The sequence below is a fragment of the Vigna umbellata genome, chromosome 2 (genome assembly GCF_029865625.1).
Source record: "Vigna umbellata cultivar VRB3 chromosome 2, Vumbellata_1.0, whole genome shotgun sequence".
NCBI lineage: Eukaryota > Viridiplantae > Streptophyta > Magnoliopsida > Fabales > Fabaceae > Vigna > Vigna umbellata.
The window spans coordinates 43,704,685-43,719,636 of record NC_142166.1 but is presented as its reverse complement, the minus strand read 5'-3'; the positions used below and the strand labels follow the sequence as shown (position 1 = coordinate 43,719,636).

The 14,952-nt window shown below is 28.1% G+C and overlaps 1 protein-coding gene across 1 annotated transcript; it reads left to right on the top strand.

The window, feature by feature from the left end:
• Positions 1-11,665: 11,665 nt before the first annotated feature.
• Positions 11,666-14,450, top strand: LOC124834246 (cyclin-D4-1-like). Its single transcript, XM_047308901.2, has 6 exons — positions 11,666-12,294; positions 12,684-12,770; positions 12,865-12,963; positions 13,068-13,269; positions 13,405-13,529; positions 13,718-14,450. Exons 1-6 carry the CDS (start codon positions 12,004-12,006, stop codon positions 13,955-13,957), a joined length of 1,044 nt encoding a protein of 347 aa, XP_047164857.1. The 5' UTR covers positions 11,666-12,003; the 3' UTR covers positions 13,958-14,450.
• Positions 14,451-14,952: the final 502 nt, after the last annotated feature.

The window sequence follows — 14,952 nt, the reverse complement described above, 5'->3', positions numbered from 1 at the left end:
AGAGTGTTTATCTCTCTCTGTGTGTTTTGGTAGTGCACGACCATGAGAGGGAAACTGCAAAAGCAGAAAAAAGTTGAAATTCATATAGTATATAGAAAAAGGAGAATTTCAAAGATTAAAAGGGTTAGAAATTTGTGTCCTAAAGTGTCTTTTTAGAAATCTATGTTTAGGCACGTCTGTGGTTATGTGTTGAATCCAAGAAACAAGCATCCTAAGTGAAACTAATTAAACTCGGGTTGGTATGGTGTTTGTGGTCCAATATTCAAATTCAAATTTTCACCGTTCATAATTAGTCATCCAAAATGATGATATGTGGTCAAACGGCTACAAAACAGTGAAGACAGGATCTTATGTTAATTTTCCAACACTTACGTTAAAGAGAGGATCTTGAGTAACTATTGGTCGAAGTTTTCCACATTGTCACCTTGTGTTCCTTCTGATTCGAGGTAGAACATTCACGACTGATCGTGATTTGTGACTAAATCATAGTGAGAGTCAAAGTTTTTGCTAAACAATAGCAGATATTTTCTTTCAAAATCAAATATCCTTTCTTCTAAGTGAAAGTGAATGCTTGAGATTAATGTTATATTAAAACAATTTTAAAAAGAAAAACCCTCGTGGCCTCATTTAAAATTAGCTTCTATATCAAAGAAAGGGACTACTCAGACTCTATTCCACCAACTTCGATTTCTAACAGATGAATATCTAAAACATTGTTGTCTTATATCAACAAAAAGAAAACTTAATTTAGAAAAACAGTTATATTTTCTTTAGTTTTTTAAACTAAATTTCCAAAATAAATATTTTTTTCTTAAATCAATATGTCCCAAGGGGATACTTATCAGATGTAGTGTGTTTTTTTATAATTTTTAATCAAGCTTAATTATTTAACCTTAACTTCAAAGTTATGTGTGAGAGAAGATAATTTGATAAGTCTTTATCAATTTAACATCTTGATTATTTTTATTAATTATAATATAACTCAATTGTGAATGCATGACCACATTCTTAATTTATCATAATAGTTTGCTATGATTGGTAACGACTTATACAAGAGAAGATTTTTCATGTCCCTTCTCAAGTGTTTGTCTCATGAAGAGGAACAATATGTTATGGAGGAGATGCATAAAAGTGTATGTGGCATGCACACCAATCGTTGAGCTATGAAGACGCAAGTTTTATGAGCTAGATACTTTTGGCCGACGAAGTTGATTGCAAAAGATTCGTTGAAAGGTGCAGCAGATGCCAAGAGCATGGAAATGATGTCAAAGTACCATTCAGGAACTTTCGGTAGGTTATGCTTATCTCCTTCAACAGTTGTATCCACTTAGATTTCCCCAATTGTGTCACCACTGCTTTCCCTTGCAACCTCCTCTCTCGAACCCTATTCCTCGACCTGACCTTTATTTACAACATAAATGGGTGTTGTAACACTATTTACATATGTCAGACTTTGCTTGGATGACCATCAATCCTTTGATGATGACTTGAGCGACAACGAAGTTGCAGAGATGTTATTGGCATAACCTTTGCCCTCTCACCCAGAAGAACATTTTGAAAGAATCTAGATGACAAACATTATTACCTTGAGCAAAAAGAATTTGATGTCAGAGGTAAAATAGTTAAAATGACGGAACCACTTGGACACGTGACGCTTTCACAATTGTCAAATCTGGCATCATCCAACGACAAAGGGCAGACAACGCTTCACGTTCGACGTCAGAGCTGATAACATGCTTAACAAGGTGATGCAATTCTTCATCGTTAACGGTCATATATCTCACCTAACATACATATATATGACCTAACATACATATATATGACCTAACATCCATACTTTTAAAGATGAACCGAACTAGTGTAACAATTAATGATGCATCAACGTGATCTGTGGAGCAACACAATTTTCAATCTCCAACGATCATATTAACAAATCTTTTTTGCTTATTGACTTAGCCCAAGTTCTAGGCTTGAGGGGACTGTGTACTGTATATGTACACACCGAACAAAGTGGGAAAAAATGCTTTAAGTGTACACTCGATCTCATACACCTGAAACAAAACATGTGGTGGGAAATTAAATATAAATTATTTAATTTTCGTTAAAAAAATAATAATTTGTTACGAAATTGGCCACCAGGTGGTAAGTGAGTCAATTTCAATTTGGATTCACTATAAGAAACAAAATAGAGATTGAAAATTTTGAAGATATGACGTGAATGTCAGCATTGTTCCTCCCTTTACAAATTTCTCTAGTTTTTTTGTGAGGATGACACTATCATCCAATCATTGAGTACTCTAATTTTGTTTGCATTCACAAACTATATATCAACAACTTTAACTTGGGAAATGAATTTAGCAAAACATTTATATACTATATTTGAAATCTTTCTATTGGTGGTTTGTCATAGAACACCATAACGTAGGTAAAAAAAATTATTTTGCCTACAAACAATGATCAAAAAGCATAAGACGAAAAACTATTAGAAGGGGCGACCATATTGCCTAGCCGAGATGCATATGAGGGATTGAATCATACAAAACCAAAATCATGTTGGATTGGACCAACTTTATGTTCAAAATTGGTTTGATCTCAACACTTAAAAACTCTACATTTTCATATTTCAAAAACATGTTGAAGTCTCACCCCCACCTTTCCTTATATCAAACAACACAAACACACACATGATATCTCATCAATCAAAAAAAAAGTTGCAATGTACAATTGTTTAGAAATGCATCTATATGTGGACCACAGTTAAGTCATGTTGAAAATAATTCAAATATGAATTTAAGTCTCACATTGAATAAATATGATAAAATTAAATGTCATACAAATAAAAAAAATCATAAATCTAATGTCTTAAGTTTTTAGGTTAAAAATAGTTGCATATTTGCCTACAAAATAGGTTTGTAGTTTTTAGTTAAGATTGTGTTTTAAGACAAATTATTACATCTGTAACACAGGAAGTTGGTAATTCACATTATTATGGTCCTTTTGTAATTGGTGTTACTACTTGTGTGAAATCTTACACTCTTACAAAAGAGAGTCAATTCTTAGTGCTAATAACAATTTCATACTTGAAAATTATTAAATTCCAAAAGAAGAACTCCAAAAAAACAAAAGTACATATTTTTTATGATTTCTATAAATTGGCTACTAAACAAACATAAAAGATAATCAACATCATATATCAAAATTTAGTCACTTATTTTGATCATTAGTCACTTAGAGTAACTTGGTTAATTCACGATACGAAATTTTAGATTTTATGTTTTTATTATCCCTTATGAATTATTTCAACTCATATATTGTGCTCAAACTTACCATTTTTATAATTATAACTTTGAACTATATCAAAATTTGTTTGAATTCATCATCAACAAATCATAACAAATGTTCTTTTTTATTCAATAAAAAATAAAGAAAATAATCCCAACCCAAAACAATAATTTTATTTAAGTATTTTATTAGGTTAAACGTGTTTTTAAGTTCAAATTAAATGTGAAATTTAAATATCTCCAACTTTAATACATTTTAATTTTTAAACTTTAAAATAAATAAATATAATTGTTTTAATTTTGGTGTGTTAAATTTTTTAAACTTTTTAAAAAATATATTAAACTGACATCTAAATTGGAACGTGTTACTGTATAAATAACTTAAACAATACATTAAAAGAATTAAAATAATAAAATTCAAATAATTATATTTATTTACTTTTAAAATTTAAAATCAAAATATATCCAAATTTTTAAAAAAAAATCAATTTTACTTATAATTTAAAAATTAAAAAACATATTTAATCTTATTTTTTTACTTCTCGTAAACACAACATTTTAAATGTTTTTTCAGTACAATAATAGTAGCTGACCTCGGCTTAAATAGTTGGAAGCCTTCTATATAATAGAGTTATTTTTCCAAATATTTAAAATGGTTATAGTTTGTCGGTGGAAAATTTTAACTCAAACTTATACTTAAGAGCGAATTATCCATTTCATTTAATTCGCGCATTCTTTAGTTTATATCAACACCCGATCTGATTTTCACATTGTCAATTAAACTTTTATCTTAATACATGGATTTAGCATTAGAAACACTTTTAATATAAAAATTATTTATTTGTCCATGATTAATTATATTATATTCATTTGTCACTCAATCAAATTATTATTGACTCGCTTTTTCGGATTTCGAAATAAAATAAATTGATAATATACATCACTTATTATTGTCTATTTATTATTTAGTCTAGTGATTATAAATTAACGATAAAAGTTAGGGTTAAATATGTTTTTAGTCCCTAAACTATTGGTCATGGTTTTCGTCCATCTTTCAAAATAAGGTACAATTTGGTCTTCATTCTTTTTGAAACTTTGGTTTTAGTCCTCGAAAACTAACACCGTTAAAAATTTCGTAGTTTTCGAGGTTAGTTTTCGAGGACTAAAACCAAAGTTTCGAGGATTAAAACTAAGGTTTCGAAAAGAATGAGGACAAAATTGTACCTTATTTTGAAAGAAAGACGAAAACCAGAAACGGTTAATAGTTTAGGGAGTAAAAACATATTTAACCTTAAAAGTTATAAGAGATAATGAAAGAGAATGTGAATTAAATTTTTTTCATTAATATTTTGTGAGGCTTTAGTTTTTCTGGGTTTTGTTTCTCACTGAAAAAATTATAGTTCACTATTTTTCTTATTTTAAAGGGGAAATTTCTTTATTATTTTACTTCCTTTTTCTTTTCAGACAAAAAAAATTATTGGCACATGTGAAGGGTGGTGGAGACTCGAGTGCAATGTATTGAATGTGTGTTTAATATAGCACTACTGTATGTTGGTTCCTTAAAAGATAAGAAAATTTTCATGGCCGTGGTCTGTAATAAGTACACAGCGAGAGTAATTATTATAAAGTTAAATTTAAACTTATTGTTACTTGTTAATGCAAAATGTATTATTATTATTATTACTATTACTATTATAAAATAAATCCAAATATATTATAATTAACAAAAACATCACATGCTTTATTTAATTAAATTAAATTTTAATTTTATCATAAGTTTGAGTATTTTAAATTAAATTTCTACTATATATTTTAAGATTTTGTATTTATTGAACATTCAAAGATTGTATATTTTTAATTGAATTTATATAATTCAAGTTTATCGTTAAGTAAGCAATGTAATCACTATTTCATCTCATTATCTGATTTATTTATGTTAAATATTGTGATGTTATATATTTAACATAAAATGATAGTATGTTAGTATAACATTATAAATTATTGTGTTGAAAACGTTTTGGGTAACAAGGATCGTCCCTTACATCAGTAGTTGTAAGACTCATAATTTCTTAAGAATTGTAGATGGTGATATTGAAGTTGTGAGAGTAAATAACAATCTAATTATTTAACATATTTTTTATTAAAGTAATTAAAGTCATTCATTGACTTACATCAATTAGATTATATTTTATATTCTACCATAAATTCTTCCTAATTTCTTAATACGTAAAAATAAGTAGGTAATATGATAAATAACAGTTACGTCTCAATAAAAAGTATAAAAGTTTAAGTACTCAATATTAAAAAATAATAATATAAATTAAATTAAAAACATTCAAATTTTTCGTAAATTTAAAATTAAATTGTATTTATTTAATTAAGGCTTAATTAATCTCGTAGTTCTGATTTTGGTTAAAAATGTTCAAGTATGACATCTTAATTTTTTTTCAATCATTTTAAATTTTTAAAAATTGATTTAATTATGTCATTTTCGTTAATACTATACCAATGACATTAAAAATAATCCACGTGTTAATTTATAATTTTTTTTTTATTTTTACTTTGTTTTTCTAATATTTTTATTCACGTATAAAGTTTACGGAAGTGATGGAGACATGTATTATTCTTAATACCCTACATTAGTATCATTAGTATTAGTGTTAAATGTCATTAAATTATATTTAATTAAATTTTTATATTTACTTTTTTAATTTAATCTCATTTATTTTATTTATTGAAATAATATGTCAAATTGAAACCAAATTTATTACTTGAATAATATTATACTAATAATTTTATTAAAATTGACTTTTTTTTATTTAAATTTATTAATTTTATTAAATATCTAAGAAATTATTTAAATTAACCCTAATGATATTATTGAATTTTATTTAAATTTAAAATTATTTTTAATATTATAAAAAATATGAATTACTAGTACTTCTAAATACTTACTTTTTAAAAATATTAAAATTTAAAATGAAAATAATTTAAAATTTTATATTTTTATTACATAAGTAAAATAATACAAAGATACAATAAAGGGTAGTAAAAATTTATTTTTAATTATTATTATTATAAGGGTAAAGTAATTTAATATATAATTATTTTAATTAAAGATATTAATTAATTCATTAAATACTTAAAAAATAAAACAATGGTACGATTACATGTTTTTTAAAATATTATAAATATATATATATATATATATATATATATATATATATATTAAAATAAAAAAATAAAAAAAAATAATTATAATATTTATATATATAAAATATCTCAATTTAAAGAGGACTGAATTGAATGAATAAAATAATATAAAAAGTTAATTGAATAAAAAATAAATATAAATATTAAATTAAGAGTTAAATATGTTTTTAGTCCCTAAACTATTGGTCGTTTCTGGTTTTCGTCCCTCTTTCAAAGTAAGGTACAATTTGGTCCTCATTCTTTTCGAAAACGTTCGTTTTAGTCCTCGAAAACTAACATCGTTTAAAAATCTGGTCCTCATTTAGCAACAAAATGAGGACTAAAACCAAAGTTCCGAGGACTAAAACGAACGTTTCGAAAAGAATGAGGACCAAATTGTACCTTGCTTTGAAAGAGGGACGAAAACCAGAAACGGCCAATAGTTTAGGGACTAAAAACATATTTAACCCTTAAATTAAATATAATTTCAAATTGATATTAACATTTATACGTGACATATATCACATTATATGCCTCGGAAATAATAAGTATATAAAAAATAAATAAAAATATTACAAATTAACAAGTAACACGATATTAATGTTGTTGATATATTATTAACATAAAAAAATTAATTAAATATTTTTTTAATTAAGACTTAATTAAAATAAATAAAGGGACTTACTTGACATTTTTCTACCAAAAAAGAAAAAAAGAAAACTAATCAAGCCTTTAATTAAAGATTAACTAGGGTTGTTAGTAAAAGTCTTGTTCTTAAAATATAAATTAATTATTTTTATAATTAAACTATTTAAATTTTAATAATAAATAAATTTTGAAGTTATTCATTTCACCGTTATTTTATTTTCAAAATTTTAATTATGAAATTTCTATTATTTATTGATTTCGATATCTTTTTGAATTTAAATAAGTCAAAGATTTAATATATGTAATTGTGTGAAAATGTATAAGTTGACTGTCATATAGTATTCCACTTTATATGAGAAATCAAGAAGAGTTTGTAGTATGTTACGAGGTTCGTATAATTGATTAGAGCATTGATTCTAAAGACATGGTTAATTGATTGTAGTATGAATAGGACTCGGTTTCCATGACTTCAACTCTTTTTTTTCTCTTTATAATAATTTTCATAATTAAATATATTATTTATAAATATTATTTTATATTACTGTTATTATTTGGGGTATTTTTATTAATTAAAATAATTCTTTTATTTATCACATCAGTCATGTTTTACATTAATTTTTATAAATTTTCATTAGAAATTCATTCTCACTTATCTCTAAATTCCAAAAAAATAACACTTAATTTATTCTTAAATCATCTCAAATTCATCCATTTTTTTCCTAAAATTCATTCCTCTAAAAGTCATAATTATCAATTTGTAATTATTTATATTTAAAAGAATAACAATCAATTGTTTACAATTTAATTGTAACTTAATTAATGTGATATATCACAAGACAATTGATGTTACATATAATAACTCAAGTCTTATTTGTATCTTGTAGTATTAAAGACAAAGAAATAGTTAATTACTAGTAAATATTAAATATTTTTTTATTGAGAATTAATATGGATTTAAGAAGGTGTTGTCTAACTGATTGTATAAAATGATGCATTTATAATATAATATTGATAAAAAAAATTGACAATAAAAATGAAATTTATCTTTATGATTTTTTCAGAGTTTTGAGTTACTTAAATCCAAATTTGATCGATAACTTATAATGATCAATTCCATGATTTATCATTCATATTACTCACAATTCTTAAATGTAATATCAATATCATTTTCTCAAATGAATATCATTCTCCAAACTTAGTGGTCATGTCTCAATTTGTTTTTTTTTTCCATAAATTGTGTCTTTCTCTTAATCTAATCAAGACTAGTACGATGTAATCAAATTAAGACTAAGTGAAGTCGAGTGAAGTCAACTAAAATTCAAATTAAGCTGAGTTTGGATGCGATCTCGTTTAATCGAGTTGGACTAGGCCATGTTTAGTTAAGTTCAGTCGAATCGAGCTTTTGCCGAGTCCAAGTTAACCCAGGCTTAGGCATTGAAAAAAAGTTGGTTTACATCTAGTTACGTTGAGTTGGATTAAGACATTAAGTCATGACTGTGCCAAACTAAGTTTGATCGATTTTGTGTGAAATTAAATTGAGTTTGTCCAAATTTAAACTAAGACGAAATAATTTCAACTCAAACTACTAAAATCAAAATATAAATTTCTAAATATAAAGAATTTCAAATTCTCATTCATTAGATAAAATTTAAAATCTTTTAAGTTGAAGTGATCCAAACGCTCTAATAAATATGTAATTTCAATATTCTTCTAATTTTCTATCCAAACAACTTATTGTACTCCAACAAATTTTAAATTCACTAAATAAATAACAAAATACTCAATTAAATAATCTCTTCTAAACACACACTAAAATTATATATAATTATGTTAAAATGTTATACATTATACACTGTCATGGAGTTTAAAAGAATAAACATTCTACTCATAGAGAAAAAAAATTGTACACATCCCTACAATAGACACTAAATGATGCATACCACATATACATAGACACAAAATGATTACATATATCATATACATGTACACTTCACCATACGTACAAATGCACGTGAAACAAACTCAAATTCTGGAAGGTAATCTACTCACAACACTAATTAACAACCAACTAACTTTAACACTATTAAACACATAATCCAAGAGTCTTCCATACATTTTCTTTTAAAATGTTACTAATTTAGTGTGAAATCTCACATTAATCATCAAATTAATTAGATATATGTCTTGTATTAAGAACATGAATTTAATCAAATTCCTAACCAATAGAATAACAAGCTCAGTGAGTCAAATGTGACTTAGATAATATTTTCAATCAATAACTAAATATCAAAATATAAGATAAGTGATATAATAATAATCTAAAACACTAAAGACACACAACAAAAGAAGTTTGAAAAAATAATACAACTTCACATTTACATTATTGCACGGTCTCCTACCATCCTATCCTGCTTTTCTTTCCTATTTTTCCATTTTACTACTTTCTCATCTATTCCTTTTCATCAATCTTATAACTTCATTAAAGAAAACAGTTTTAATGCCTTTTACATCCTAAATTTTCTAAAAATACATAAAAGTTACTTAATTTTTTCTATTAATATTATAAGTATTGCTACCCTTAATAAAAATATACAATATGACAAAATTTTCTAAATATAAAATCTATAAACTGTTCGCGAAAACATTCTCCTAACTTTTACAAACATTTTTTTCTTTCTTTTAAAACTCAAATTAATATAAGTGATAAGAAAGTTATCTCTTGAAGTAAATTTGACTTATTTTTATGTATTTGATTTTTAGCAATTCACTTATACTTAATCTGGTGTTTTATCATTTAAGAATTTAATATTATGTTTATATTTATACAATAACTTAAAATGATACTTTTATCAATTTAAAAATGATTCTATCTATAATTTAAATATATATAGAATTAAAAATATCAGAAAAAAATATTCTTAAAAAATATTTCCATTACACATAGTGGCTACTATTAATTGTTACCCCACCACCATCAATAGCACAAGCTATGAGAGCAAGATTTTTAATAAGTGCAAATTCATCTAACTATGTTCATTACTTCTTAGGATAACAATTTAGCCTCACAAATTAAATTTATTAAAGCTAATAAAATTACGTCTTGTCTATATTTTAGATATTTATACTATCATATAAAAAAATTCTCTCATATTTAGTTTAAATTTTTTTATTTTAAGTATTTTTCCAAATCAAAATAATTAGTTTATAAATTTTACTCTTAAAAAATATATTTTTTTAATTAATTATTCTCTTAAATTAAAACAAGCATTTATGATAAAAATTATCTAAAAAAACTAAAAATCATGTATAATAAAACTATAAACATTATTTAATTTTTGTAATAATTATCATACATGCATATGTTTTTACTAATTATATATATAAATAACTTTAAATGAATTATTTGAAAAAAAATAAAGTTTGGAAATTAGTTTTAGCGTGGTGGTGACTAAACATTTAATTTGAAGTAGAGAGGTTGTGTTATTGTCCAATTGTACTTTTAAAGGTATAAATTAAGTCAATATTTTGTTTTGGTCATAATTAAAATTAAGTGTTGGTATTTATTGGATTTGATAAACTGAATAAATAGTGATATTTGGCGGGTAAGGTTGGAGGGAAATGACAGGTTGTAGTATGTATGTAGTACGTTAAAGTGACTTGAGACCGAAACCAACGCTTCCGGTCTTAGCCAATGTCAGCGAAGCACACGCGTCGGCTCAGGATAAAACAACACACTCTGCACCTTTTCACTTTTACACTTTACTCCTTTTATTTTTATTATTACCCCCTTAAATCTCATTTTTTTCTAAATTCTTCCTAAATTTTCTCACTTTTTTATTTTATTTTTTGAAATTTTTTGTCTTTCTCACATTTTGAAAATTTTGAAATTCACTGGTAGAATGGAGAAGTAAATGATGAATGATGAATGCGATTCAAAAGTTTCAGTGTATGAATGGATGTCCTTATGGTTGGTATACCATTTGCAGAATTGGGTATATTTAGAAACTACATTATAGAATGTTAATTCTGGATTGAATTACTGATGACAGATCCTTTGGGGTTTGGAAGGAATGTTGTTGTTCTGGTCAAATTAACGTTTCTCTGTTAATATTTAGTAACAGTGTAAACTGCAGCAGAGATGTAAATTGTATCAGATTGGAGACAGAAACGTCTTTGTTTTTGGTAAATAATAAAAATTGAATATTTAAAATGTAATAAACTTGCCTTTAATATTCAGGTGCACCTCCCAACGTCTCTCTAATAAATATTTTCCAGAGAATATTGATATTCCAATACAGAATTAATAAAACAGTAATGTAAGAAACAGACAGATCAAAAATAAAATTGTTACAAATGAATCTGTATGTTTATCATTACAGCTTTTCATAGATTTAACTGATAATAAATTTGTTTGTTTTGGTTATTTCATTAATTAAGAAGTGTGTGTGTGATATAGTTGTATTTACAGTGTGAGATTAGAAAATGGTAATTAATTAGCATTGGTTTTTATGAATTAAACATATAGAAGAAATTCACACTATGGAGGACCCCTCTGTGCCAACTCCACTCTCATCCTCTCTCTCTCTCTCTCTGCCTTTTACCCTAAAAAGGGGTGTTCGTTTCCTTCATAAGGCCCTCTCCTGCGGCACTCTTTTCAGCTGAGTGTTGAGAGAGAGAGAGAGAGAGAGAGAGAGAGAAACAAAGGATTGTGTGGCTCTATAGTGCTTTTGTTGTTATTTCCACAGATTGTCATTTCTTTCTTTTAACAATTTTCGTAAAAGAAACTCAAAACACACAGACCCCATCAATAATCTGAACAAAAAGATTGGTTCTTGTGAATTTGGAGCAAGAGTTGGTTGGGTTTTGTTTTTGAGGTCTTGCAATGGCACCCAGTTTTGACTGTGTTTCGAGTCTCCTTTGCTCAGAGGACAGCACCGTTTTCGACGAGAGTCATTATGGGGGTACGATGATGGGGGGGTGCGAGGACACGTGGAGTTCCCGGAGGCACCGCTTCGATGAACCGGATGAGTTGCCATTGCTGAGTGATGAGTGCTTGGCGATGATGGTGGAAAGAGAGTGCCAACTCTGGCCTGGTTTGCGTTACTTCAATAGGCTTCAGACTGGAATTTTGGACTGTGGTGCCAGAAAGGAGGCCATTGATTGGATTCACAAGGTGGGTTCAAGACTTTTCCTTCTTCTTCTTTCTTTATCACTCAAAGCTCTGATCTTTATTTCACCATCCCGGTTTTGGTCTTTTTCTTGTGAAAAATAGAAACATCTGCCGTTCTAATGTCCTGAAAAGAAATCCGAACTTTCGGAAGCGTTTTGTTTGAATTTCACATTTCAGTGATTGATCATGAATTGATGATTCCCTTGGCATCTTTTGTGCCTTAACTTGCATGTCCCGAAGCTGATTGAATGGAAATCTTTTATTGGATGCGTTTCAAGATGTTTGAAACTGGGATCAGAACTTGGATTTAGCTTGAACTGATTATTGTTTCTTGTTTACCCGATTGTCTTTTAGCATGATCTAACTAGCAGACCTGTATTATTGTTTTATAGGTCCGATCGCATTTCGGTTTTGGTCCTCTCTGTGGATATCTATCTATAAATTACTTGGATCGATTCCTTTCTGCGTATGAATTACCAGTAAGTCCTCGATTGAAAAGAAGATAAGCTTTTTATTATTATTATGTCATTGTATTATCTTCTAGTTGTGATCTAATGTTTTTTCCACTCACAGAAGGGAAGAGTTTGGACAATGCAATTGTTGGCTGTGGCGTGTTTAACTCTTGCAGCCAAAGTGGATGAGACAGAAGTCCCAGTGTCTCTTGATTTACAGGTAGAAACTTTATGTTTTATTTTATTTTCAATGTTTGGTACCTGAGACAATGCATTATTAGTGTTGCATGTCCTAAATGCTAATCCTTGTTGTCTTTGATTCAGGTGGGTGAATCAAAGTTTGTATTTGAGGCTAAGACCATCCAGAGAATGGAGCTTCTAGTACTAAGCACATTGAAGTGGAGAATGCAAGCAATCACTCCTTTCACCTTCCTTGATTACTTCCTTTGCAAGATCAATGGTGATCAGAGTCCATTGAAGTCTGCAATCATGCGATCTATCCAACTAATATCAAGCACTGCAATAGGTAGCGATCTGTTTCCCCCCACACTTCATTGCACAATTGGGTTGTTTTCGCAATGAGGCTCGTCTGTGCAGTGAATAATAACTGTGAATGGGTGGAATTAGTGATGGTAATTTGGATGGTGTGGATTCAATGCAGGAATTGACTTCTTGGAATTCAAACCATCAGAGATTGCTGCAGCAGTGGCCATGAATGTCATGGAGGAAACCCAAACGGTTGATACAGGGAAAGCAATTTCTGTGCTGATTCAACACGTAGAAAAGGTAAGCATGGTGGTCCAAACCAAACATCATAGAAAAACTGAATACACAACTATGATGGTTTTACTTTGTTATCCTGAGATCTTTTTTGTTGATCACACTTGCTGTGATCGATGAGACTACTTTTGAACGGTGGTTGTTTACTTAGTTGATGCTAAGAACACTGTGTGATTTGGTTATTTTTTGGTCAGGAGAGACTATTGAAGTGCATTAAAATGATGCAAGAGTTGTCATCAAACAGTGGGTGTGCGAAGGATTCAAGTGGTTCTGTGACTTGCCTACCACAAAGCCCAATAGGTGTGCTAGATGCTTTGTGCTTCAGCCACAAAAGTGATGACACAAATGCTGCTTCATGTGCTAACTCTTCACATAGTACTCCTGATGCTAAAAGGAGGAAGTTAAACAAAACCTGTGGAGCAGAGCTATTGTAGGGATGTGGACTGTGAAGTTTTCCATCATCCATAGGATGCTTTTCCAAAAAATGGACATTATGTGTGTTTTATGGAAGGTGCCCCCATCAAAGCAATACCAAAATGAGGCAGCAAGACATAGCTACAAATAAATTATTTTTTATTGTCCAAGAAAAAAAAAAGAAAAAAAAAAAGAGACCCTGGTGTAAAAAAATACCAAAGCTATATAAGGTGAGGTGGGTCATGTGTGGAAGATGGGTGATCAAGTGAACATTCTTATACATTGCATGCTATTGGCATGAACTGAGTAATCACCAGCTGTTAAAATATTTTAGATCTCTTAACAGCAGCTAGGAAGCAGAATTAGAGTACTGTATGTGTAAGTACAGTTGGGGGACTTTTTCATTTGTTCAATTGTTTTTTTACTGTTAAACCGGAGAGAAAAAATAAACCAAACTAAAAAAAAGTTATAATTTGCGGGAATATTTTATATTTTATATTTTATCTATGATTATTATTATCTTTATTCTATTTAATTAAATCAGTTTCTGATTGTTATTTTCTTTCAAAAGACTACTGTTGTGTCCACCGAACAGATTCTTCCTCCCTTTCTGTGAGAAACCTTTGTTAGCATTTCAAAGAGACACTTTCACTGTTACAACATTGCTTTGTTGTTGATAACCTTGGTCGTGCTGCGCATGCACCAAAGGGTAGGTCAGAAAGAAATGTACAAAAAGAGAAAAAAAAAACTATTTTCTTCCATTGGAGGCGACCATAGATGGACAAAACTTGAATCATGACCACAACATGCATGAATCACCATTCATCTATTTTCTACATAATTAACCTTACGCGTTCACATTGATTACACGCATTTACGTTTCATTTGTTTGGTTATTTTAGCATATACATATAGAAAAAGAAAAGTATTTTTTGTAAATTTAAATTTGTTCAGAAAATGTCACTGTTTCAGTAATGGAGAAAACAGAACACGACCAAAACAAGAGACAAACTAC

Excerpts from the sequence above, each read along its gene's own strand:
- LOC124834246 (XM_047308901.2), top strand. The coding sequence starts at position 12,004 with ATGGCACCCAGTTTTGACTGTGTTTCGAGTCTCCTTTGCTCAGAGGAC. Across the intron at positions 12,771-12,864 it reads TTTCTGCGTATGAATTACCA|AAGGGAAGAGTTTGGACAAT; the intron begins GTAAGTCCTCGA and ends TTCCACTCACAG. Across the intron at positions 13,270-13,404 it reads AATATCAAGCACTGCAATAG|GAATTGACTTCTTGGAATTC; the intron begins GTAGCGATCTGT and ends GATTCAATGCAG.